General features: G+C 37.3%; 1 protein-coding gene across 8 annotated transcripts in view; it reads right to left on the bottom strand.

Moving 5' to 3' along the window:
* tei (irregular chiasm C-roughest protein teiresias) overlaps window positions 1-26,589 on the bottom strand; it is a 233,198-nt gene that overhangs the window by 92,100 nt on the left and 114,509 nt on the right. For all 8 annotated transcript variants that reach the window (XM_035888314.2, XM_035888315.2, XM_035888312.2 and 5 more), the window contains one exon: window positions 7,328-7,669. In XM_035888314.2, the coding sequence (XP_035744207.1) occupies window positions 7,328-7,669 (342 nt within the window). The remainder of the gene's footprint in view (window positions 1-7,327; window positions 7,670-26,589) is intronic.

The raw sequence follows: 26,589 nt of genomic DNA on the forward strand, positions 1-26,589 counted from the left end.
GACATTCGAATATAATATCCTCTGGTGCGAGATTGCAAGTGCACCTGTTATTCCCACTCCATTATTACTCTGCCCATTGTTAAATGGCATCGGTTAAATCCCGAAGGAAAATAGCCTTTAACAGGTTTGCAATCTGAAGTCTACGCAGGAGGATATAGTCCGATTCTCTTCTCTCTCTCTCTCTCTCTCTCTCTCTTTCTCTTTACCGATCGAATGCAACAAAGACTCCTCCCAGCTGGATTCTCTTGTGAGATATCTGTAAAGAGCATCGATCTTGTCTCTATCATTCACCGGAAAATTAATAATCGATCCGACTTTGTCTCTGTGTTACTCTTCTTCTCTTATTCCTCCTTTTCTTATCGAATTCTCGTCACTGGTTGTATTCTCCTTTTCTTCCTTCGAAACGAAAGATACCGTTTTACGTTTATTGAAATCATTGCGAATGTGCCAAACCGTAAAAGATCGATTTCCTATCTTTATCGTTTCGAGGATGAAAGATAATTTTTCAATGAGAAAAGAAATTGACAACGATTCTTATAAAAATTCGTATCTCGTTGGTGCCGAAAGAAGGAGATGCAATTTAATAGCTAATAAGCAATCTTACAATAAAACGAGATTTTGACACGCCATTATATATAGTATTATCCTAAGCATGTATGTATATAGCCCTCTAAAGAATACTATAGAAAAAGATAGGTAAGGAATCTACTATCTCGCGTGAAAGCACACACGTATACTTTCTCTCTCTCTCTCTCTCTCTCTCTCTCTCTCTCTCTCTCTTCCCCTTCCAATTTCACTTTGCCTCTTCAACCTTGTGTAAATGAATCGTGAAGCAGCGTGCGTTAGATTTGAATATGATTGATTGAGAGGAGCTACGAGGACGACGTGAATGGGGCATCCCGCGACGAGAAGAACTTTAGTTTGGTAAGCAAGCACATCGCGTGGATACGTTAGAGAGAACCTAGGAGGAAGTGAAGGAAAGACGAAACTCGAGAAACATGACATTGATGCGCATCCGCGATAGAGCGCAAGAGTAAGCGGGTTCGAGCGAATGCAAGGAGGATGACGTTGCATTGTCACGAATCCTCGAGGAGAAGTCTGGCCAAACCCCCCTTTTCTTCTCTACCCTTCTTGTCTCTTCTCTTCTCTTCGTATCGTTCAAACTTTTCGTCTCACTCTCGCGGCTCTATTGTCTCCCTTTGCCTCGTCTCAACTCCCCTCGCATAGCTTTTTCTTGAATTTCGTACAACGTATTCCCTCGTAAATCGTTTCTCACTCAAATTTCAACTGGAATTCATTCGAGCTTTAAGTTATTAATTATAATCATTGACACGCGACCTAGATCATAAGTATTTAAATGATGAAAAAGAGAGAGAGAGAGAGAGAGAGAGAGAGAGAGAGAGAGAGAGAGAGAAGATAAATACCGAATCTGCAAAATGATGTAATTGCAATCAAAAGCTTCCTTCACGAGAGTATGAAAGAAATAAACAGAGATTTGAGTGATCACGAAACGTCACGGATGAAACGAAACGTTGAATTTCTACGAGAGAAAGTTCCCTATGCTGATACCATCAGGAACAATCATGCTCCAACTAGAAATCCTTCCTCCCTTTTCCATTAAAACGTCTTCGAAGTAGAAGCTAAGGAAACTAATATGACGCGTGTTCTCAAAGTCGAAAGCTCCGGATTTTAGAATCCTGAATAGTTAGATAGAAAGGCAGAAAGAAAGAGAGAGAAAGAAAGAGAGAGAGAGAGAGAGAGAGAGAGAGAGAAAGAGAAACTTGCAACGTATGGAAAACTTACTTCTTACCAGCATACTTCACGCCACGTTACGAAGGAAAGATAGGAATCCTGAAGTTTCGCTTCTTCTTCGAAAGTAAATTGCTTAGAAGAGACGATAACGCGGCCTTCAAATTCCGTCTGTGCGGAATTCTCACACGTCTTAGTTCACATTCATTTTTTTTTTTTTCATACGAAACAAACAGAAAAAAATAAACAAAAACGTTCCTAATGATTTCTATGTTTTATGACTCTTGCGTATATACGAGTGTTAAACGTAGAAAATGTAAGAACATGTAGGTGTTTCTGTCGAAAATTTGTTTTAATAATAAACAAGACGGTATTGCTTCTTGTGCGAATAAATTTGAAAATATTTTCGTGACGAATCTGAAAAGTCAAAAGGAAGATCGAGATTATGTAGGATATGAATATCAAAGACAACGTTTATCCCTGCGTAAATATATGAAAAAAAAAAAATATGTATATATATATATATATATATATACACCACACCTGTATCGATATTTGAATTTTTACTTGTCGCGTTTCTTTCAAGACAGACGACAAGGACGACTTCAGTCGTAGAAAGCTTTCATGATCCGCAAGATCGAAAGAAGCGGAGAGAAACCCTATTCCCTCAAATAGATATACTCATGAATACACATACACATACACATACACATACATATAGACGATAAGACTGAGTATATAGATAGACGCAGGTTTCTTTTTTTTTCGGTGATAGCTGCCACGTTCAAAAGGGGGAATTTAAAAAATGAAGGGCAGATGAGCGGCTCCAATTTCTCGTCCCTTTGAAAAAGAGAGATATCGGCGTCATTCATGCTGAGGCCTTTCGCGCCCTTTCGACGTGCGAGGGGAACGTAATTATACGTGTGCCTTTCATCCGTCGTCAGGATAGATAGATTCAGTGAACCAACAAATCCAACTAATTCTGCCGATGTATATCTGTATGTGTGTCTATCCATCTACGTATACGAGGTGTCACTTCTCGAGATGACGACTTTTATAAACTTCACCTCTAGGATAAACTAGATGGTAATTGTGTTTCGCGTCTCTTCAAAATATAAAATAGATAATCGAGTGTTTCCGATTATGTGTATGCATGTACCACTTTATATATGCTTCACTTTACACGTGTAACGTGCTTTACTTCAAAAACTTCAGAATTTACAATTTAAATAATTGGACGGATACCGTATTACATAAACAGGAGTAATATCGATTTAAAGTACATATATATATATATATGTTCTTCTTTATCCTTATGTTTCTCTTTCTCTTTCTTTCTCTTTCTATTTTTTCTTTTTTTTTTTTTTAGTAGGAAGAAACATTGTTAATAGACACTCTCTTTTTCTCGCTCGTATGAAAATTGAATTTTACACAAGAGGTGCTTCTTTCCAAAGATTATTTTTTCATCAATCAATACGATTGATAAAGAAAATAGAAAAAAATTTGATGGATTGTAAAATAAAACATAAAAGATAAAAAAAAAAAAAAGAAAAAAAATGAAAGTATCAGGCAACATTTATTGTCACGGCGTGTTGATATAATTAAAAACAGTCAACTTCAATTTTCGTGGCAATAACTTCATTATCGAATCGTGCGAAGTATCTCCTGGAATTTGAACGAAAGTACGATATCAGCGAGTTTCGGATGAATGCGTTACTTGATGAGAATGTTATCTGACGAGACCGTTCGCTATGTATTTATAATGTTTGGGGAAAGAAAAAAAAAAAATAAAAGAAAATAACAAAATAATATTCGTAGCGTAATAAAATTTTTCTTCTGCTCGTGGAAAGTAATCGGATATGAAATTATAAAATATAAAATTTAAAGATCGAAAATGTCAAATAAATGTTCTCCTTAATTAATAAGAATCACGACGATGCTACGTAATAATTTACTTGTATCAAGGATTCTAGCAGATAGAGAGAGAGAGAGAGAGAGAGAGAGAGAGAGAAAGGCGAACATTTTACATCTTTTTTTTTTTTCATTTTTTAATCTTCCTTTCCTTGCAAATGGCGAAGCGAACCGCGAATCAGCTTCGTCGTCGATGAAGCAACGATTCTCTTTGTTGTATTTGAAACGTTATAACGATTACCTTATTCGGTAAAAATTCATTTCTCCTTCTTTTTATTTATTAAGAGTAGAGGACTTCAAAGAGCATAAAATTTCAAACAGATTCAGAACCGAATCGTACCACGGAATAAAATTTATTCCCTTTGGTATATATAACGTAAGGAGGATTCGTAATTAATTTGCTTTAAATCAGGTACCTTCTATTTATTTCTTTCTGTTTTTTTTCTTTTTTTTTTTCTTTTTTTTTCTATTTTTTTTCCCCTAATATAAAAATGAAGAAACAATTTGTCATTGATCTCGTTTTGTTTTCAGTATATATATATATATATGAAACACGTCGCGCATAATATCTGATCAAAGCTTAACTAAATAACCAGAGAAACGGACTGAAAATCAACAACCTGTTGATATTTCACGTATTTAAGAAGTACCAAATGGAATCCGTCAGTATTAATTTTTGATTGTAGTATTGGTAAAGTAACAACAATAGATCTATGATTTAAACTGATTTCGAAAATCTAATTATTTACCTCTATCTGAAATATATTCTCGGATCAATATATAACGTGGCAAAATGATACGGATAATATTACAATTAAAGTGTATTAATGTAAAAATCAAACGATTTACTATTAACAAGATAAAAGTTAATCCGCATTTCAAAATGATAAGAATATATCTACTATGATATTCTACTTTTATAACGTTTATATAATTCTAACAATTAAATTGATACTATCGATCAAAAATTCACATGACTCGAATTCCGGGATTGCATTGTCTATTATAGATACCGTATGCGATTGTAATTATACTAGGTAATATTAACAAGGACTGTTGAAACTAATTGCATTGTTCGATTAACCAAAATTCAGATATAATTATACAAAAGAGTGATTTCCATTCATTAACGATGGAACTATGAGATATATAGTTTGCTTGTAAATGCACGGCATACAAAGTCTACTTGTTTTCAGTACTAAAACGAATATATATGGGACAGGAAAGGCTACTCACTTCGATCGGATCTTAAAAGCTTACGAAAGAGGTCTCTTTAATATTCAGTCGAGCGTAAAATTTGCTCGTTCAGGTGTCGCACGGATATTCCTGTTCTATGTACGTCTACTTTCGTAGAATGACAAGAATGTTAGTGGACGAGGAGACGAATAGGCAAAAAGAAAAGAAAAGAAAAAAAAAGAAAAAAAGGAAAAAGAAGAAAGAAAAGAAAAGACAAAAAAAAATTGAAAAAGAAAAAAGAAAGAAAATAAAAATGAAAATTCTCCGAAAGAAGGAACGTAACGACCAAGAAGAGAGAAGAGATACTCCTTATCAAAGTTTACTCTCTTCCCTCGTTCATCCTTCATCACTCCAGGACGACACCCGCATATCTACATTGACGATCTCGAAATTGGCAGCTATTCGCGTAGAAAATTTGCATCTCCCAAAATCTTCGACTTTGGTTACTCTGGTGCCCGTATCATTCAAGACGACACGATATATCGATGTGGTTAATATATTCATCGAAATGACGAAACGACGAGAACGACGAAATCGTTCGATTCCTTTCTCAAATCGAAAAAATATTTACCTTATCGAAGAAAATAACTTTGATATCGATGTCTCGAGGCAATTCCTTGCGATCGTACGATAAACGAAATTAATATCACGGTAATTGGACATTCGAAGTGTATTGTTATATTGTTCGTAAACAGGAAAGAAAGAAAGAGAAAGAGAGAGGAAGAGAGAGAGAGAGAGAGAGATAAAAGTAAAGAAAAGAAAGAGAAGCATTTCACATCATTCTTTTCACCAACTTGTGATGGAAAAAGTAGGTCAAGCCAGATCGAATGTATAGAAAGTTTCGCATGACGCGGTAGAGGAATCTTTTACATTGTACACCAACTGCAAAGCTCGCACTCGCATATCCTGAAAGAAGGATAGAGTACTACAAGTAGATGGTAGAAAAGCTCCTGGTAAGCGTATAATCTTGGACAAGAAGGGCGATACGCTCTGACGCGATACTCTCGAATCTAGCACACCAGACGACGAAGAATGAAGAAGAAGAAGAAGAAGAAGAAGAAAAAAGAAGAAAAAAAAAATAAAAAGAAGAAGGAGAAGAAAAAGTAAAGGAAAGAAAAATGGAGAAAAAAGTGGAAGGAGTAAGAAAACAAGCGCTATCCACTAATGCATATTTTTGGGCTGCCACGTTATAGACTAGTTTCTCTCTCTTAACCAACAGAGAGAAGAATCACGAAGACTATGCGAAAATAGAGGAGGAGCGTGGATTCCTGTAAGGAGGCGGAGAAAGGAAAGAAGAGAGAGAAAGAAAATCGTGCGAAAAGAGTGGAAAAAGGAGGAGGAAAAGGAGGAGGAGTAGGAAGAGACGTACTTGTACGATCCCAACCGTTTTTGTTCGTGTGGTAGAGTTAATCCCTCGTTCCTTGGACTTTTCCGCGAAAACTGCTTGGAGTTTCGACTCCTTCAGAAAGTCGAGCCAAACGGTAGGTGGGGTAGAGACTAAGGTAGGTAGAGGCGAGCAAAGTATAACGTCGCAGACGCGGACTTTAGCCTTCCTCTTGGCTCCGAAGGCAAGTGGTAAAGAATGTATATACAGCTAGAGAGAGAGAGAGAGAGAGAGAGAGAGAGAGAGAGAGAGAAAATAAACTATACAAGTGTTGCATAATACAGGATGGTTACCACACACGTACAGACACATCTTTTATTTCTTCACCAGAGCTTGTAGTGCGTCATCCCTCAAGCTTTCTTTTCTCACTATTCCTCCTCTTCCACCTTCGCCTCCGCCTCCTCTTTCTCCTCGTTATCCTCTTTCTCTTGGAAAAAGATATTCTCGGAGTAGTCGCTTAACGTGAGAAAGACAAGCGCCGGCGAAGATCCGACTTAATTAAATTTATATTTCAATTTCGATGGTCCGCTTTACTCGCATTGTCCTGCCACTGGTAGATATATCTTTCTCCTTCTCTTTTTCTTTCTCTCTTTCTCTTTCTCCAGGATTCTCGCGTTTTATACCATTTCCATGGTGCAACTACTGTTCCTAGGTCTAATATCACAGAAATCCTACCTGCTTGTCCTACGGAATGAAACGATCCACAGACTTATTGCGTTTCCTGTCTCCTAAAGGGTCCTCGTCTCTTAAATTAAGTCTACTTTTAAAAAGTGCGAATTTTACTTTCCATTCGTTAGTCTCTTTTTGCAGAAGAGAAGACAATGTCGTCTCGAACTAAAGCTTTTCAGAGGAAACAAATTACGAGCTTTTGGATGAAAATGAGTCGGTTTAAAAAAATACAACGTTAAAGTTTCGTGAGAGTGAAGACATTTTTTAATGACGTCGCGAGTATCGCACTTTAAGGTGTTAAAGTAGAAAGAAAATTTATCGATAAGAAAAGGTAAGGGAAGAAAAGAAAAAAAAAAAAGAAAAAAATTGTAAACTTACATTGAACGTCTAACAAAATACTGGCGTTCATCGGCACAGTAAGGGTAACGTGACGGGCCACGCAAACGATGGTGGCATTGTGGTGACCCCTCAAGACTTTAAGGTGAGCTCCACTGTGTCTGGCGGACGTCGAAGGTAAGACTGTGAGGTTATCCGGTGGTTGTTCGGGACCGTCCAAAGTGGCTTGGGATAGGATCATGCCCCATGCCAAAACCGGTGGTGGGTTTCCACCCTCGGCGGCGCATTCCAATGTCAGCTCGGAGCCTTCCTTAACAGGCACAAACTGGTTTCCTGGATCCAGTCTGCGCCCATCTATTAGCAGGTACGTCCCCCGAGGTGCTTCTGTAACAGTAATCCGACCAAGTTACTCGAACCCTTCTTCGATCGTGATAACGCGGGATTGAAAGTTCCTTATTTTCTTCGATCATCTATGAGAATCGTCGATATTAAACGAACAGGGTTTAATGATCGTTTAAGGAAACTGTATAAACTCGATTTGAAGTGAAGTCTCTCGAGCGTTAACGCGCTCGTTTGCTTCAAATAAGCCATATTACATTATTATCGAGAGGGAGAGATAACGATATTATACTCGTAGAAATTCAAGAAACGTCATCGATGCATCATCGTCATTCTCGCGATTCATCTTGACTCCTTAGATTTCTACGGTTTGATACTTTAAAACAGTGTTATCCCTCGGACGGATCTTTAAGAGGATTCCCAAGAGTATGCACTCGGGATCGTAGAGAAACCGTGAAGGAGCGCGTAAAGACCGTAGGCGGATCACAATTTGCTCAACGCACGCAGCCGTTACAAAGTGCGCTCTTTTATGAGGCTACAACAACACGACGGGGCTTAACTTTCTAGACGGCTGCTTTTCTTGTTTCGCGCAGTAGTTTAGCCGTTCGTTCCGGATTGAAAGCACCCATGGGAGAGGGAGAAAGAGAGAGAAAGAGAGAGAGAGAGAGAGAGAGAGAGAGAGAGAGAGAGAGAGAGAGAATGCCGGCTAACGTTCTCGTCCAACTTCTTGGAATCTTACTTGAATTTTTTGCCAACTTTTTATCGAGCCGAAGGGAAGAAGGAATGATTAAAGTAAGGACTACTTGTTCAACGTTGCACTCTGCCGCCAGGCCATCGACAATAAGCAACTAACTTGTTAGCAGGATTCTCTTGGGACTTTTCTCGTTTGCGAAATAAGAATTAGTTATGACTCGATAACTTGAGTCTTAAATATGTTAACTTTATTAAGCAATCGAATATATTCCTCGATACTTTGCTCCTATCACTCTAATTATTTTTTAAATTTCATGAAATAGTTATTGCGAGGATCATGAATTTTTAAGTTAAACGATAACATCAATAAGATTCGTTCGGGGAAAATGGAAAAAGTCAAATATTCGTCTATATATTGTCGATAATCGTCCCCTTAAAAACAACATGTTTGTACTTTACGTCAAAAGTTTTCTCTAGGATATGTTGAAATTGAAACAGAATGGAGAGAATTGTCTTTTCATTGAAATAAGCATTTCCCGTCAAATATCGAATGAAAATCCTGGCGCATAACCAACGCGAATGTCCTCCTTCTTTTTTGTTCTTTTGCTTCGATCGCTTTCCCTACTGGCAATTTCCTCCGAATTTTCCCAGTAGAAAAGCTCTCTTTCTCTCTCTCTCTCCCTCTCCCTCTCTCCCTCTGTCTTTATCTCTTACTTTGAATATACAAAATGTATATCTGCATTTTATAAGTTGAAAAGAATCTTAGATACTAGTCCAATTTTCTTTTCTTTTCCTATATTTCCTTTCTCTCTCTCTCTCTCTCTCTGCTTCTCTTCGTTTTCTTTCCCCCCCCCCTCTCGATATAGCCCGACAACAAACATATTCACTCTAATCATGCGCATAACATTTTCATGTAGTCAACGTCATTTTCATAAATTTTCTTAAGAACGGAATTTTAAGTTACATTAAGTAAGCGTAAGAAAAAAAAAAAAATATTAAAAAATATTTATGCCTACGTCTCATATATACAAGTGGATGTTCCTTTTTTTATACCGTTCGCGATACTCCTCTTGAGAAAGACTCGTTGATCGGTTAGAACATAGGATAGAGAAATCTCAAGGAAATCTGTGTTTACTTTGCATACACTTTTCGCTTCAATTTTGAGTCGAAAAATCACCAAGTTGGCCTCTTGGAAGAATTCCAAATCCGCATGTAACACGATCGCAAATTCATAGTGAAGATAGAGTAAGATATAGAGAATTTGAAGGAAAAGAAGGTTTTCATACTTCCAACTGTATATTCCCCTCGCAAACATACGATCTCCCTTGAAATTTCAGGGAACATACGGTGGAGATCTTGATGGCATTAGAGACAGATTTCAATGGGAGAGAAATCTCGATGAACGTTCTTCGTGTTGGTAAAATGGAAATATATTTTCCGATCTACGGACCCAATAAAAATGTATACGAAGGAATGTTGAATACACGTAAGTTTCTAATACCAAATACGTCACGTAAACAAGAGCTTTCTCAAAAATCTAATATATAAATAAATAAATATATATATATATATATATATATATATGCATAAAATAGATATAACATCAAAGGCAAAGCCCTCTGACCAAACGTATTACGAATAAATAATCCTTTGAAAGCACGCCAAAGTTTCCTAACGATGGCAGCCGTTTAGGTTCCGTGGTTTAATTTCCAAAAAACGTTCCGTGCTCTCGATCTTGGAGGATTTCCAAACACAATCTCATCGTCACCCTTCTGAATAAAAGGAAAATACTGAAAGAAAACTTTTTCTCTCTCTCTCTCTCTCTCTTTCTCTCTCTCTCTCTCTCTCTTTCTCTCTTTTTGATATCCATTGAGAAAACGTATGATTCCCAATGAAATTCAGTTTGGAGAATACGGTACATGTGTGTTCGTCTACACGAAAGGACAAAAAGAAAAATCAAGGGAGAAAGAAAAGCATGAGCGAGATACAGCAGGTGTTAATACGGAAACATAACGGCAAGAACGCTCTCCCCGTTTCGACGGGAAGAGAATGGCGAAGATGGCATTTCGTGCACGTGGCGTCACGCCCTTTGCTACTAGGGTACCTACCTAGGACATTGGGAGCCCTATATCGACCCTATGATGCCTATAGCTCGTAAAATTTCATAATATTGCGAACTCCCTCTCCCTCTCTCTCTCTCTCTCTCTCTCTTTCTCTTTCTCTGTCTATCTATCTATCTTTTTTTCTCTTTTTACGTTTCTTCCTTTTCGTTTTTCTTCTTTCGCTTGCAAAATCGACGAAAATATCGTACGACGATCAGAGCTAATTTAAAGCCTCTCAAGAGTTCCACCTTTATTACGTTTTGCTTGAAACATTCAACCAACTGTTATTGGAATTTTAAACGGTTATACGAGCCTTCGAACGAATACTCGTACCCGATGGGTGGAGCACCACGTTGGAAGCTAATTTATAAACGGAACCGCTCGATTTCTCAAGAGGAACGACGTATCGTCTAATTAGGTATAAGGCTCTAGAGAGTAGGAGGTAAGCCACGATAGTTAATGTCGTTGCGAGAAATTACTACGGAAGTTCTGTCTCTCTTGCTCTCTCCCTCTCTTTCTCTCTTTCTCTCTTTCTCTCTTTCTCTCTTTCTCTCTTTCTCTCTTTCTCTCTCTTTATCTGTCTCATAGACACATATACACAGACACACAAATACACACACGCATGAAAATACGTAGAATCTCTTGGGAGATGACGCATTCTTTGCGATTTCTAATGTCATTTTCTTAATAATGTCAAACGAGTCGAGTATTGTTAAAAGAAGCTTCGATGAAGAACACGGAACAAATCGTCGTGCTACTTCATAATATTAAAGTAGAAATTATCATGATTGGTACTTATGAGAATGCGAGCAAAAGAGAATGGCTTCGCAGAGAGAAGAGAATTGACTTTCCAACGATGACGAGGTCATCACGTGTAAAAGAGAAAGAGAAAGAGAAAGAGAAAGAGAAAGAGAGAAGGAAGAAGATTTCGAAATGCATTTTGCAAAGCTGACACGAAGGAGAGAAAATGGCATACCGGTGCAAAGAGAGGGTGTCCTCTTTCTCTCTCTCTCTCTCTCTCTCTCTCTTTCTCTCTCTCTCTCTTTCTCTCCCTCTCTCTTTCTCGCTCTTTCTGAGGCATTCAAGAAACCCGAAGGAAACGTTAAATATGCACGGCAAGTCTCAGCAATTCCGTTTCTACGCGGGACCTGGAATGTTTTTGAAAGCCGTTTAAGCGCCGCAACGTTTACGACTTAACGAGGCGTCTTCCTCTTAGTAGTTTTGCGGTACGCATGTAATATCTGTTCGCGATTAAAGGCTTTAAAGGGGGGGGGGTGAGCGGGAGAGGGGATGCGGAGAGGGGTAGGTGAGGGGGTGCCTAACAAGTAGTCTTACGTTTAAAAAGGTACGAATTTAGTTCGTTTTATTATAAAAGACTTTTATCCCGAAGATTCTCACGTAATGCATTGGCCAATAGAAAGGATGTGATGTTAAGAATTTTCCCTTTTTGTGTCTCGTACCGGATAGAATAAAGTTATGAACGTACTCACCGGTATTCCGGCACGATAAGGCGTTTACGAGAAGAAAAACCGCTTCGAAGCTCTCGATAAAGATTTAATCGAGCGTCCATGCAGACTGACAAATAAGTCGTAAAGATACGAAGCGAAGTTATATGAGCGGAGCTTAAGCCCGGGCGCCGTTAGAACGACGGGATGTTCTTCAGAGAGTAAAACCAGCCATCGAGGTAATCCAATCGGCCGTGGGAAACTACTCAGGACAATCGACCCTTCTTCTCTGCTCTGGTGGATGTCGCCGCCAATAACTATCCAGATTGCTCCGAACTGTCAATAAACCGAAGATTCCTCGTCGCCCTTCGATACCCATCGCTCTCTAAGAGCTTATGAACCCTTTTCCCACGTTATTTTATCGGTGAAAGCGTCTTTAACGCAATCGCCTTTCTAAGGATTCCACTTTCAACAAACGTTATCGTTCTCTTTATTCCGACTAAAGAAGTGAGAAACCCTTAATATGACTTTTAAATATCTTAAGTTAAGAAAAGTATATAGATAAGGTATAAGATGATTATGAAGAAAGATTTCACGAACAATAAGCGATAATTTGTCTATTCGTCGAATGTAACGTAAAGATTTGAGAATGATTACGAGGATTCATCTTTATATGTTACGATTCATCCTGAAATATTTTCACTTTAAAAATGTACGTCAGATCGGATAACGAGATACGTAAAATTGATAATAGAAAGGAGCAATATTCTGATAAAAGTTCGAAAGGATAAAATAACCAAGGAAACTGGTTTCGATTTTCCTTGAAGCTTTCGACAAATACGAAGAAAAAGAAAAATCGATGTTTTCCCTCCAATAATGAAACAACCAGTAAATAGATAAGACAACGAGTGGTCCGATGACTCGTCGCGTTCAACCAATTCCCTCGTCATCGGTGCTTCCTCGACAAACTATTTGCCGTTGTAGGATTATCCTTTTTCTCTGTAACAACGCTTGGGACATAATCTCAAATCTTCCATTTCCTGTTTCTCTGTCTCTCTCTCTCTCTCTCTCTTTCTATTATTCTCTTTCGTATTTTTAACAATCCATATTACTATTGAATTTCAAATTACATTTTTTCTTTTTTCACTTTTGTTTAAAATACGTTACATTTTAGTGACTATAGTGCATCTAAATATAATATTACAAAATAAAAGTTTATCAATAAAAAAGAGATTTTAGTTAACGCGTTGTCAATTTTTCGATATGTCTGTTTTGATACACGAAATCCAATGTTGTTATCAAAATAAAAATCAACGTAGAAATTATATGTACGAGGATCGATAGATATTACTCTTATTAAAAGCGAAACAAACTTTCGCTGTATTGGTAGAGCTGATCGAAATATACTCAAAATAAGCAAAAAACAAACAAAAAAAAAACGAGGAAAGAAAAAAGGAGAAAAAAGAAAAGAAATATCGCGAGTCCCAGTGCGCAACAAGAGCGCAACAGGTGCGCACGAAAGAAAGAAAGGTCGTTAGAACGGAGTGGAGCAGAATCGAGGGAAATCTCATTATTTTCTAACAGCTAATAGAGAATCCAACGTGTTTCTCTTTTTTTCTTTTTTTTTTTTTCTTTTCATATTCCTTTTTTCTTCGATTCTTGAAATCCACCAGGAAAAAGGGAAAAAAGGGAAGAAAGAATCTTGGCCTAATAATCGTTGAGAAGGTCAAAGTTGAGGGAGTTCGTCGCATTGACAAATACCGTGCGAGCTGTTATATCGGACAATCAGTTATTTACTTTTGGCTCGAGCTAAAATACGTGCGCGCTAGCAAACTTAGAAATTTTATTTTCGAGTCACGAAGAATCTCGATTCGATATACAATTCCGTTTCCCTCCGACTGCCCTTGCAATTTTCCGTAGTTCCCTCTTTTCTCTCTCTCTCTCTCTCTCACTCTCTCTCTTTCTCACTGTATCACTGCTCCCTTTTTCTATCTCCCCTCGCCTGTTTCTCTCTCTTTCTCTCTTTCTTCATTTCTCTCTAGTTCAGATTTATACACGCGATATAACGAAAATACGAAGCGACGGCGTGTGTGGCATGCGCGCGGCTTTCTTCTTCCGGTATATTCTAAGCTTTTGAGAGGAACGAACAAAGAAAAGAGAGAAATAGAGTAAAAGAGACGATGATAACAATGGTAACAAGAACGACCGAAAGCTTGCTGACGACGATAATGCTTTGCACGTAATTGGAACGCCTAAGTGCCACTCAGACTTATCGCAATAATTTCCAAGGCAAATTTGCTATATTTCGCTTAAGCAAAGCCTTTCTCTTTTTCCTCTCTTCGAATCTCTTCCTAGCGTGTTTCCCCTATTCGTTCTTTGAGAAACCCTTTCTGAGACAACCTGAAATTCCATTTGTAAACGGTGCTCCCTTTTGCGAATAATCACGAAACACAGAAAGCTCGATCCTTCCCTAGAGAACAACGCGTCAAGAGACATTGTCCTTTCCAGCTACGCAGAGCAAACTATGCGTACCTATGTATCTATATGTATATAACATATACTACGTACGTGTATATACACGTATCTCTACTGTTAGAAATTCGGCTAGGGGAATAAAACCAAACGAACGATTCGAATTTGAAAGCGAGTCGTTTTGGACGATTCACTAGGACACGATCGTTCGATAATAGACCGACTTTAACGTCATGCTGGTATTGTATACGTTTTATCTATGAACGTACCTGTGTATGCAGGTACTAACGAGCGTGGAATTCGCGAGGTAGACTGATGCACGTTGCTAGCGAATCATCCGTACTCGTTCCGTGCATCGTTCCATCTAGTACTAGTACGTAGGAACGAAACAACATAGCTCTCGACGCCCTTTGATATGCAAAGCGACCGCATGCAAATGCTTTCGCGACCACCTTTTTCCTTCTATATCTTTCATCTGATAGTAGACTGCACTAGCTACGTCGTATTATCGCGATAAACGCTTCCTAGTTCGAGAATTTCCAAACCGAACGCGAGCATCGCTTTTGGAAATGCTAAACTTCCTGCGACTTCCCTTCGGGCTATAGGTTATGAAACGAGTTTCAAAATCTGCCGTTCATTCTACGCAAACTTTTGTGCATTGGCCTTCTCTCTCACTCTCTCTCTCCCTCTCTCTCTCTCGTTCTCTTTTTCGATGAGAGAGAGAGAGAGAGAGAGAGAGAGAACTTTCCGACTCGTCGTCGGTCGATGCTTTCAAAATCGATATCATGCGGAGTTTGTTATTTAAACAGAAACGCTCGTACAAAGGCATGTATGGTGATTAGTTTTCGAAACGATGATGAACGATAACGTGATGATAACGTGAACCAGAAGAAATTTGAAAAGACGAGAGTGAGAGTTTAGAGATAATAGATAATCTCTCGGTATAAATAAATGATGATTATATAAATATGATGAATAATAATAAATATGATGTAAAATTAATATTTAATTCGCGGCTTTATGATCTATTTTATATAAGAAACTCATATGTTTCTCAAATATACAAGTAACCTATACACATTCAGAAAGAGAGAGAGAGAGAGAGAGAGAGAGAGAGAGAGAGAAAAAGAAAGAGAGAAAGAGAATAGCTTTTCGTAAGAACGATGACAAATTTTTCAAAGGTCTCGAGGTCTCAAGAGCAAAGAATAAGGTAAGAGAATTCTTCTAAAATTTGAGCCATCTTCTCCGGAAGACGTACGAAGGAAATGTTGCTTCTTATAAAATCCTGAGCTCGGTGTGTGTTGCCGGCAGATAACTTCGTCGTTCTAGATTCGTGATAAAAGCACGACGTATACGTATATCTACGTCTTGAGATTACACCACCGCGAATTTTCCACGTCTTTCCGTTAGGACACTAAATCCTGGCGTTCCTTCTCTTTTCGCGTGAACCACTATGCTGAAAAGCGATCTTCACGAATTACGGCTTTTGCGAAGAAAATGTTAGAAGTCTCTCTCTCTCACCCCATATACGCGTGTGTTTGTCTGTGCACTTTACTTGATACACTCCAATTATATTTTATGGAAGTTCTGTTTCCGTTCATATCAACGTAGAAGAAATTTCGCATCTCCTTGATATTTTCGAAATATTCCAGTTTCATTCTCTGTTCCAATAGTTATCACGTAATATAATGTTTTCACATTAAACATGATTCTATCGAATAACGATCTTTGAAACAAGATTTAGCTTCCTTTTTTGTTTTTCTTTCTTTCTCGAAGAAATTATTTCAACGTTAAATGACGAAACGCAAAACGTTACATTAGTACTTCATAGATATCTAGCGGGGAAAAAAAGAAAAGAAAAAAAAAAAAAGAAATAATGGAAAAGAAAGAAAACAATCGTAAGATTAAAAAAAGAAAAAGGAGAGAGAGAGAGAGAGGAAAAGATAAAGAAAAAAAAAATCAATTTAATGAACCGATTTATTATATATATATATATATATATATATATATATATATACCAAGGGACCCAGAGGATCGACGATATTTTTACGATTTTCGATAGACAGGCTACGTCGAAGGGAGTGAACAAGACGATAGAAAGCTTTCGCGTGCGCGAGGCGTTTTCTCGGGTAAATCTTGGATTTCCCGATGGATCGTGTATGGATGAGAGAAGGTCGATGCTTCGGAACATTCGGAGAAAAGAGGAGGAATGCAGAAGGGAACGATGAAGAGGGGGGATGCCTGAGGGAAACAGGGCCTGCACTGCGAATTTTCACCCTCCAGCAGTCGACAAGCAAGCAGGCAAACGGGCGAACGGCGGTGGGTGGGCGAACGAGCAGACACCGGCGATGGATGAGATGCTAACGAGACGCGAAACGATCGACTACTCCCACCAGGACAGGAGCCGACAAGTCAGCCATGAAATGGTTTTCCTTTACTACTCCGAACCTCGTTGCTATACCGCAACGATCCTTTCCAACGTTATATGTATGCGGTGTCCCCCATTTGGTCTGAAGGTAACTATCGCTTACGAATATTTAGGGTCAACTTCTTCATTGAAAAAAATCGAATTGGAGAAAATAATTGCTAGAAAAGAGAAAAAGATAGAAAGAAAATATACACAAAGTCAAACAATAAATATATGCGAACGTTTTAAACAAAAGACACGATTATTGAGCTAATATCAGCGAGTAGAAAGTTTAATCTAAGCAGAATGTGAATATAATAGAGAGAGTGTGTGTGTGCGTGTATGTGTGTGTGTATGAGAGAGAGAGAGAGAGAGAGAGAGAACAGGGAGTCTATATTCAACGAGGCTCTCGCAGACTTTGATCAGCGATGCTTCGTACGCGGCTAATCCGTTAATCTCTCACGTACTTGCAATATAACGGAGGGTGTGTAAAGTGGGCTCGAAGGAGGGAGAAGTTACCGAGATAGTGAATCTGGTCCGAGCTTACTAGACAAGATGCGAGAGAAAGAGAGAAAGAGAGAGAGAGAGAGAGAGAGAGAGAGAAAAGAAGAAAAAAGAAAGAAAAAGGAAGAGGAAAAAGACAAGGAGTCATAACCGGCGGTTATATACTTTGCGGATCGCTCGTTACTTCGCTTGGTTGATGTCAATTTTTCAGTGCTTTATACACGTTCCTACTCTTCGTGCCACCTCGTATTTATCACCACTGCTTGTGTCTGTCGGCTCTGCCGGCGGCGGAATCTCTTTGAGAGCGATCTTTCTTGATGGAGTACTATGCGAGCCGTACGATGCCAAGAAAAATTGACAATCGAGCTTCGGGCGATGTGATTTATATCGTGATCCTTGTAAATCGTCTCTCACCAATGTCATCGAGAAACTGTATCTGTGTATCTGCATTATATATAGGGAATTTCACTTAACTCGATCACTTAAGATATATACATACATATATATATATATATGTATATATTTGTTATCTTCTACGATACTAACACCTGTCAAAGAAAAAAAAAAAAAGAAGAAAAAAAAAATCGTTCCTCTCACAGTTAAATCACTTTGTATAGAAATTTTTTCTCGTGTTTCCATTATCATTTATTAAAAATTAAAAATACGTACTTGTCTACTTATTTACTTGCGAACGAATAAATATCTCCTCGATATTGTGCTTTAAATGTATTCGACGTTTTCGTTTTTCTTTTTTCTTTTTTTCTTTTTTCCTTTTTCCTTTTTTCCTTTTTCTTTTTTTTTCTCCTTTTTTCCTTTTTTCATTAATTTTCACCCTAATGTAAATTTCGCGATGAATTTTTGAATTTCTCGTATGAACGGTCAAGAGAGAAGTATATTTGAGTTTAAAACATTTGACCCCAAAATAGATAGTAAGGATGAGCGTTGTGTGTATTTGTGAACATTCCACATTAATACTTAGATTTATAGATACTCTAGAATATATGAAACAACGTCGATGGATTCATCAGTCTATTGAACACTCAATAATTGGCTCGATTTTTTCTATGCTTCGAAATGAAGATGAATCGAAACCACGGACGTACTTCACATGCATTTCAATTAAAAACAAGTAGAGAAAACAATCTAACTAGAAAAGAAAGAGAGAGAGAGAGAGAGAGAGAGAGAGAGAGAGAGAGAGAGAGAAGTATGCATTTCCGTATCCTTTATATACAGAAGCTTTTATTTTTATTTAACTTTAACGTCTCTTTTTCGAAATATCTTGAAAAAATAAACTCGATTAATAGCAGAGCTTAGCTTTCGAAATTTTAATCCAGTTCACTTATTAGACGAATTCTGAATCACGAAAGTTTTCCTAATTCAAGAAGTATGACTGAAGTATAAGAGAAACAAAGACGTCCGTTAATGAATTTCTTTCGTAATGGTAGAGAAAATTTTGCATTCATAATTTTTTTTATTGTCGTGTTTACGCGGGAAATCGTCGCGAAAAGAGAGAGAGAGAGAGAGAGGTAGCCAAAGGTATACCGTTCTTTCTCCTTAGATCTTTCTTCTTCGAAAAGTCAGGGAACCCTTTATGACACGCAATTAAAATCAGTTTGAAATCTCTGTTGGCGGCAGTAAGAAAAATGAAAAGAGATTGAAGTCATTCCCGAATCGTCGAGGTAAAGTTTTTCGATGAAAGGAAGTTCGTCGTGTCGTCCTCAGTAGTAGTAACTCAGGCTTCCGCTTTTCTTTTCTCTTTTTCTCTCGAAGATCGCACGACTTCGCGCTTTATTCCACCACTGAGCGCTCTATTTCGAAGCTGTCAAGCGAAATCGCTCGAGGCTGGTATCCTATGTTTGCACTGCCCTTCAGGCATTGCCCATCGAAAGTGCAACAGGAAGACATAGCTGAAGTTCTTCTTCTTCTTCTTCTTCTTCTTCTTCTTCTTCGACTTTTGAGATCGAAATTGCTCGTCGAGTCGATCTTATACATAGATATATAATAATATATCGAACGACAAACGAAGAGAAAGAAATAAATAGAAAACAGTAAGATCGTGATTTTATTTTTTATCAATTGAATTTCTTACAAATTGTTACTCTTACATATTACATTCCTTTCGTCAATAATTCCTCTCTTTTTCTTTCTAATAAGCGTTGAAACAATCTCGTTAGGAATATTAACTTTATTTCTTTCCTTTGATACTTATCCGTTATATCAAATTAAGAACTAACGTAATGAACGAATATAAAGCTTACACGTGTTTTCTTTTAACGCTCATCCCGGATACTTTCTACTTAGTAGATTGTTAATGAATTGCCATTCGGGTTCATATACGTGCACTCAGACTTTTTCCTCGAAATCAAATTTTATAAAACTTTCGGAATAGTTACGACGACATTATTAATACCTTCGTAAAGAGTGAAAAATTTCGATTGAACTTCGTTACCACTCTTCTTTCTAATTAATCTTCGAATATAAATGAGAAATGAAAAAGAATATGAATCAAAATGTCGTTTAAGGTTTATTATACGATGGCACTAATCGTAAAATCTAACATTACGTTACGATCTAACATTAAATGATAGAAGAAAAAAAAAAAAAGGATTAGAAAATCAATCGTACGACCGAAGGGATTACTCTTTTCGTTATTTCTCTCAAATTCAATAATCTTTCATGTTGTTCAATGTCGATCGTACCAATGTCAACGAGCTTTGGAAAAGCAGAAGGTTCGTACGAGGCAAGTAATTATTGCATTCCTGGTAGAGCAGAAAACAGAACAATAGTCTCTATATCGCTGTGGTCGTTTGTCGTTCTCGCACGAAAGCACGTAACACTGAGGCAATTAATTAAGTTCCAGTCAATGAAGCGAGTCACCGTTGGTACAGTTAGCCATCCATCTTCTAGAAAACACCGTGGCTAGTCCCGGTCGTACACCAAAGACTCCCGGAAAAGAGAACCGGATGCGATTGCAACTTCCACTTTCAAAGATTTCATTAGTCTATTAGCTTAATCTCGTTCCAAGTTTTCCGACGTGTTTTCCAACGCATTTTCCGACTCGATGCTTCGACCGAGCATTCGTTCCTTGCTTGTTTTTCCTTTATTTTCTATTCCTTCATTCAATACTTTTTATTCGACTCGATTGTACGTCTAATCACGTTCGACGATGTCGTACCATCTTAACGTAACCGTACTGATTATGCAATTATATTGAAATACAATACGATTAGTTCAATTATGTAAATGCTAATAAATCGTAGCATCGATTGTCTGGAAAGCAAATGTCATAGGAAATATCGATTGCCATGAAACGGTAACTATAAACATGCGTTTATGCAGACGTATAGACATTTGTGTATTATCGATGGAGTCAATTTCGATAAACTATAATGTCAAGAGAGAGAATCATTAATATAATAGATAAATCCGAAAGTTAACATCGCGAAGACGATGCTCGAAGAGGATATTACGCGAAAAGAAAGATAAAAAAAAGAACGATCGATTAGTCTCTATCTTTTTTTCTATCCAAGAAATATCTACGACAAAATTTTAATAAAATCATCAACACGTTCCGTTGCTCTTCGACTACTAAGTTATAATAGAACGGTATTTCCCTTTGATGAAGGTGAATGGGCTGGGTTGGCTACTTGTCGACTTTGTCGTACCTTCATGTTAGTACGCTGTTCGTTAAATCTCCTCGAAGCGAGGATTGTGCGACATCGAACGAGGATGAAGTGTGTGCGTGACTAACCTACCTTCCTCTCTCTCTCCCCCATCTCTCTCTCTCTCTCTCTCTCTCTCTTACATATATATATATATATGTCTACATGTAGACACCTATATGTACACAATCATTGTACATAGAAAGATTTCTTTGTCAGAGGAAACAGTAGCCATCGGTGGCTAGTATCGGTGACCGGCGCTAAATGCACACAGCACGATAACGTCGTAAAGCCAGAAGAGCTTTCAGTTCGAATGACAGCCCTTCGAGTGCACCGAGTCGCTCGGAAGCTCAAGGTTATTGACTGGCCACTCCATTTCAGTACGGTTCGCCGGCACATTCGCAGCGTACACATTCTCTCTCTCTCTCTCTCTCTCTCTCTCTCTCTCTCCTCTCCTTGCCGTGTTCGAGGATATTTCGAGGGTTGGGAAGAAGGATGGAAAGAGGCATAGAGGAAAGAGGGAGCTCGAGAAACGTATGTATCTTTGCTCTTCGACGTGCTATGGCTATCGGGATCGCTCTGGTCCATCCATTTCGAACGAGCCACGCCGACGAGAGCCGGATTGAAAGGGTGCCTGAAAAACGAACTACTGGAGAACGATCGTAGGGAAAGAGTGAGTGAGAAAGAACCGGTGGACAACATCATTAATCGTACAACCAATAAATAAGACATTTTCGAAAGAAATGAAGTAAACATCCGATTTCACGATAAAAGTTTCAAGAAATAGATCAACAAGATTAACTATAGGCTAATCGTAGTTAAAAAAGAAAACAAAAAATACATTTTTAATTAACGTTAATCGTATTTACTTTTACGAGAAAATTTCAATTTAAATATTTCGTCGATCGGTATCATTAATTGGAATATATGAATAAATTCAATCGAAACCCATCGAGATATATATAATTTAGAGAAATTGTAACTTTCACGTAGAAACATTCGTGAAATACAGAGAATGATATTTTCGGAATTTCTATAATTTATCGATATAATTACAGTATCATCTATTATAAGAAAGATGGAACGTGAATATTATTGGCGAGATATCGAAAATATCTTAATGTTATATTTTATCAATATCGTGACATTAAACATTTTTAAATTTATTCTTACAATTATATTAAACGAATTAATAAATATAAAAATCATAAATAAATTCGAAAAGTATCTTAATAACGAGTTCACGATCGGCTAACGAATCGCCGTTGTCGATGACTCTTCCATTAATTATGTGGAAACCTTCGGCTAATGAATGGGTAGTTAGCGGGCAACGGTTGGAGCTCGTCAATAATTACCAGCCGAGGGTGCCGGTATGGTGACCCGGCTTTGATGCGCTAATTTACACCACCTGCACTAATGCCCCGTGTCGCACTAGCCCAGAACGACGACTGTGCGATTCGCTATCGGGAGATACGCCTACCAAATGTACGATGGATTAATATCCTTGTTCAATCGTTAATACGATTTTCGAAAGGATCGATTTGAATTAATACGCGTGAAGATCACATCAACGTTTCTCCAGTACCGAGAAATCGGTGAACTTTCAATTAATCACCTATAGAATCTGGAAAAGGAATTTCCAAAGCAATATCCATAAAAACAAGATAAATGTTAATTGATATTCGTTCTAAACTCAATTATATTCTCCTTTCATTCTTTCATACTATCTAAAATAAATTAAATATACTAATCTAAAATAAATTTCTATCTGAACGAACCACTTTTATTAAAAAAAAAAAAAAAAAAAAAAAAAAAAAATAATAATAAAAGAAAGAAAACAAGAAAAAAATCAACAACTTAATTATCTCGATTATATTCTCAACATATATTGTTAAGGAACATACATACGATGTTCCCGCTAACAAATAAATATATAAATAAAAATAAATATAATAAATAAACGAATGAAGCGTAAAAAATTTTCAACGTTTATCGAGCCAACAAAAAATTCCATCGATTCGAAACCATTCGAGTAACGTCGAGGACAATCGACGAAATCGTGCAATGGGTCGTAACATTTTCGAAATTTAGTCGGAACACAAATTACAGGAAACATTCCGCGTGCTAACATGCTCTGGTGTTATGCTCGCTGGACTGTTATAAACACTCCATGTAAACGTTACCCGTGGTAGTACTGCGCTTTGCTTGCTTTTTCTCTGTACTCGAACGTGAGCGTCCCTACCTTTTCCGCTGTTAAATTGCGACAGAGGCAGAAACAATGACTAACTGCTGTCTCCTCACAATGCTCTTCCCTTTTACGGAAACAAACGACATAAAAAAAAAACAAAAAAAAAAAAAAAAGAAAAAAAAAATTTCAAAAAAATGTCCACTCATTTCATCTCCTTAGGCAAGACAAATTTACTCTTCCACGTTCTTCAGTTATTATCAACATTCTCTGTCATAAAAATGACTTCAAAATTATAATGAGTTATAAAATAAGTGATATGAACAAATTGATAAAAATTGGTGTCCACAAAAAAAAAAAATTAAGCAATTAACATTATTGGTTACGAAATATTTATTAAACGTGTTCTTTCGTTTATACATATATATTCTATCGTAAATAGAATGATAATGATAATCTCGGTGCAAAAGAATTCACATAATCGAAGAAGGAAACAAATAGGGATTTGCCAAAGTAGATGATAAGGGGAACAAAATTAGAAATCTAGGAAGATCTATACGCTAGCTAGAATAGAGGAGTTTCGTTATCGAATACTCATGATAATAGTAGTGATGGTAATGGTATTAGTGATAGTAGTAGTAATAGTAGTAGTAGTAGTAGTAATAGTAGTAGTAGTAGTAGTAGTAGTAGTGATAGTAATAGTAGCGATAGAAGTAGTAGTAGTATGGTAGTAGTAATAGTAGCAGCGAGATAGTAGAGAAGCACCGACCGACGTCTGGCATGGCAAAGGGGAAAGTTCGATATTGATCAGACAGTGGAATGCCTCCTGTTCGCGTCAGGCAGCACGATTTCTCATCGTACCTTTATACGGACTCGCTCGAACTTTAGTCCGGTGAGTTGAACGGCTGAAGGAGAGATAAAAAGATAGATACATAGGAAAAGAGAAAGAGAGAGAGAGAGAGAAAGAGAGAGAGAGAAAGAGAGAAAGAACGAGAGAGGGAGAAAGAGGGACGGAGGAGGAGACAAAGGGAAGAGCCAGGTAACGTTAAAAGGAAAGTAAAGAGGGAGAAAGAGAAAGAGATATCGTAAGGTAGCGATTGGAAAAAGGCAACTGCCAGTAGTCTGGCCCCTGTCAGGGTCAGACGATTCTCCAATACGAAAGAGAGAGAAAGAAAGAGAGAGAGAGAAAGAAAGAGAGAATACGCGTGGCCTTTCGACCGAGCTCCTCACGAACGAAGAAGCGGTAAATTCAATTTAGCAAGAGAAGTGAGGGAAGAATTGCGTGCGTACATGGAAGGAAAAAAGCTCTCGAGCATCAACAGCAGCAGCAACAGCAGCAACAACAGCAGCAGCAGCAGCAGAATATCAGAAGTAGTAGTAGCAGCATGGATAACAGCAGACGAGGGAAAAAAATAAAAACTGAGGAGAGAAAAAAGGTGGATAGTGGTTACACAGATTTTTTTTTTTTCTCACAATCTCGACTTAATCGAAAGGTGCCGAGAAAGAGAGACGAGAACCATCAAACATGCTGAGAGGAAGACGAATTTCGTCGTGGAAGCATACAAGCGAATATATGCGAGCAAGCGAGCTTTCTCCGTGTCGGTTCTGTCTATTCGTCAAATGAAATACGACCCTTCCGAGCCTCGGTGGGCCTACATAAAACGCACATTACTCTTAAGTTTTTCTCGTACGCCGATACGACAAGGAAGTGTTCTAAGAAAAGGGCACCGCTTGAGGGCGTCTAGCAAATCTATTCCCATCGGACGCAGTGCGAACGTTCTTTTCTTTTGTACGGATAAGAAACCGAACGTTTTTCTTTCTTTCCATGAGGCAAGAAAGGACGAGCTCATGTGAAATTCGAACGAAGAAACGTTTCGATTCGTTGTCATTGGAATAGTGAGGATTATATTAGTGGTTAAAACAAAAAACAAAACAAAATAAAAGAAAGAAAGACAAAAAGAAGAAACGAGAAACAAAAGAAAAGGGCAAAAAAGAAAACAATAGTAGCGAAGCTATAATTGTATTCATTTCTTTTTCCTTTCATGAAATAATAAAATACTAAAAAGATAGTTAAAAAAAAAAAAAAAAGAAAAAAAAGACAAAACAAAACAAAAGATAAAAAATACGTGACTCTCGGTTGAAATAACGTGCATGAACATACCCGAACAAGAAAAGGACAAAGAAGTTTCGTTTGGTTGGGGCATTGACCTATACCGAGAGGGCTGAAGTACGTCACACGTCGAGGAGGGAACGAACATGCGATTGTTTCGCTTCGCGGTGCCATTGTTTCACCGTATATACGTTTGGACGCGCGGAGACGAACGCAATGAGGACAAACCGCAGCGAGCTGACACACGACTGCCTAAAAAAAAATTCCACCCGCCAGTTGCATATTCATGGAAACGTCACGATATTCTCTATCTCTCCATCTCCTCATCTCTCTCTATCTCTTTCTCTCTCTTTCTCTAGCTGGTGCCATCCACGTGACGCAAGATTATGCATAAAACTACGATATTACTGCGGCTTTCCAATGTTTTCGAGATACTCTTCTCGTTCATCGTTTCAGTCATTTCTGAATTCATAGTAACGTTTATATTGTGTGAAATATATAAAAATTATAAGAACGTTTCTTCCCAGTTTCTAATTTTACTTATTTATTTATAATCGTTATGATATCAAATGATCGTTCTACCATCTATCCATATCTATATATGTGATTTGCATTACTGGCATAGTAATATCAAAAAATTATTATTTTACGAAAATTATTTATAACAATTATTAAATCATTGTATTTGATATAATAATGAGAAGAGAGAGAGAGAGAGAGAGAGAGAGAAGTATAGAAAATAGGATAAAAAAATAAAATTATTCGTCAAAAATTGTTTATAACAAATGGTTCATAACGATCAATTAATCTTTAAATTTGATATGATAACGACGAAAAAGAGAAAGGTCTAAGAGAGAAAAATAAAAAAAGAAAAATTTTGTACAACAAATTGTTCATAACAAATTGTTAAATAATTATTAATGATAGATAGAAATTTAGATGACAGTTTTATCTTTAAAATGGTCTTCCTATGAATTTTAATTTTACGATTACGATTTTTAATTTTAGAGATATTTACGTGTAAATAAAATATATTTGGATTGATTCATTGATCTATGTAATTTCATTCAATATATAGATCCATTGATATAATGACCTATATAAATTCTTGGAATTTATGCGATCAGCTTAACGCGATAGTTAACGTAAACAAGCTCTTACTACTACTGATTACTACGAACAGATGTACATGAATAATGAATGGTAAACTTTTAAAAGAAATATCTTCGGAATGGGAAATCGTAAAGACTTGAAACAAAGAACATTTTAATGGAAAAAATATTTTCTTTTTATCTACATATTTCAATAATATCGATATAATAAAAGATCTATTACGTCAATATCTCAATTATGTCGAAAAATTCGATAAATTTTAAAAATAAATT

The sequence above is a fragment of the Vespa mandarinia genome, chromosome 2 (genome assembly GCF_050613455.1).
Source record: "Vespa mandarinia isolate Hongniang chromosome 2, ASM5061345v1, whole genome shotgun sequence".
Classification (NCBI taxonomy): Eukaryota; Metazoa; Arthropoda; class Insecta; order Hymenoptera; family Vespidae; genus Vespa; species Vespa mandarinia.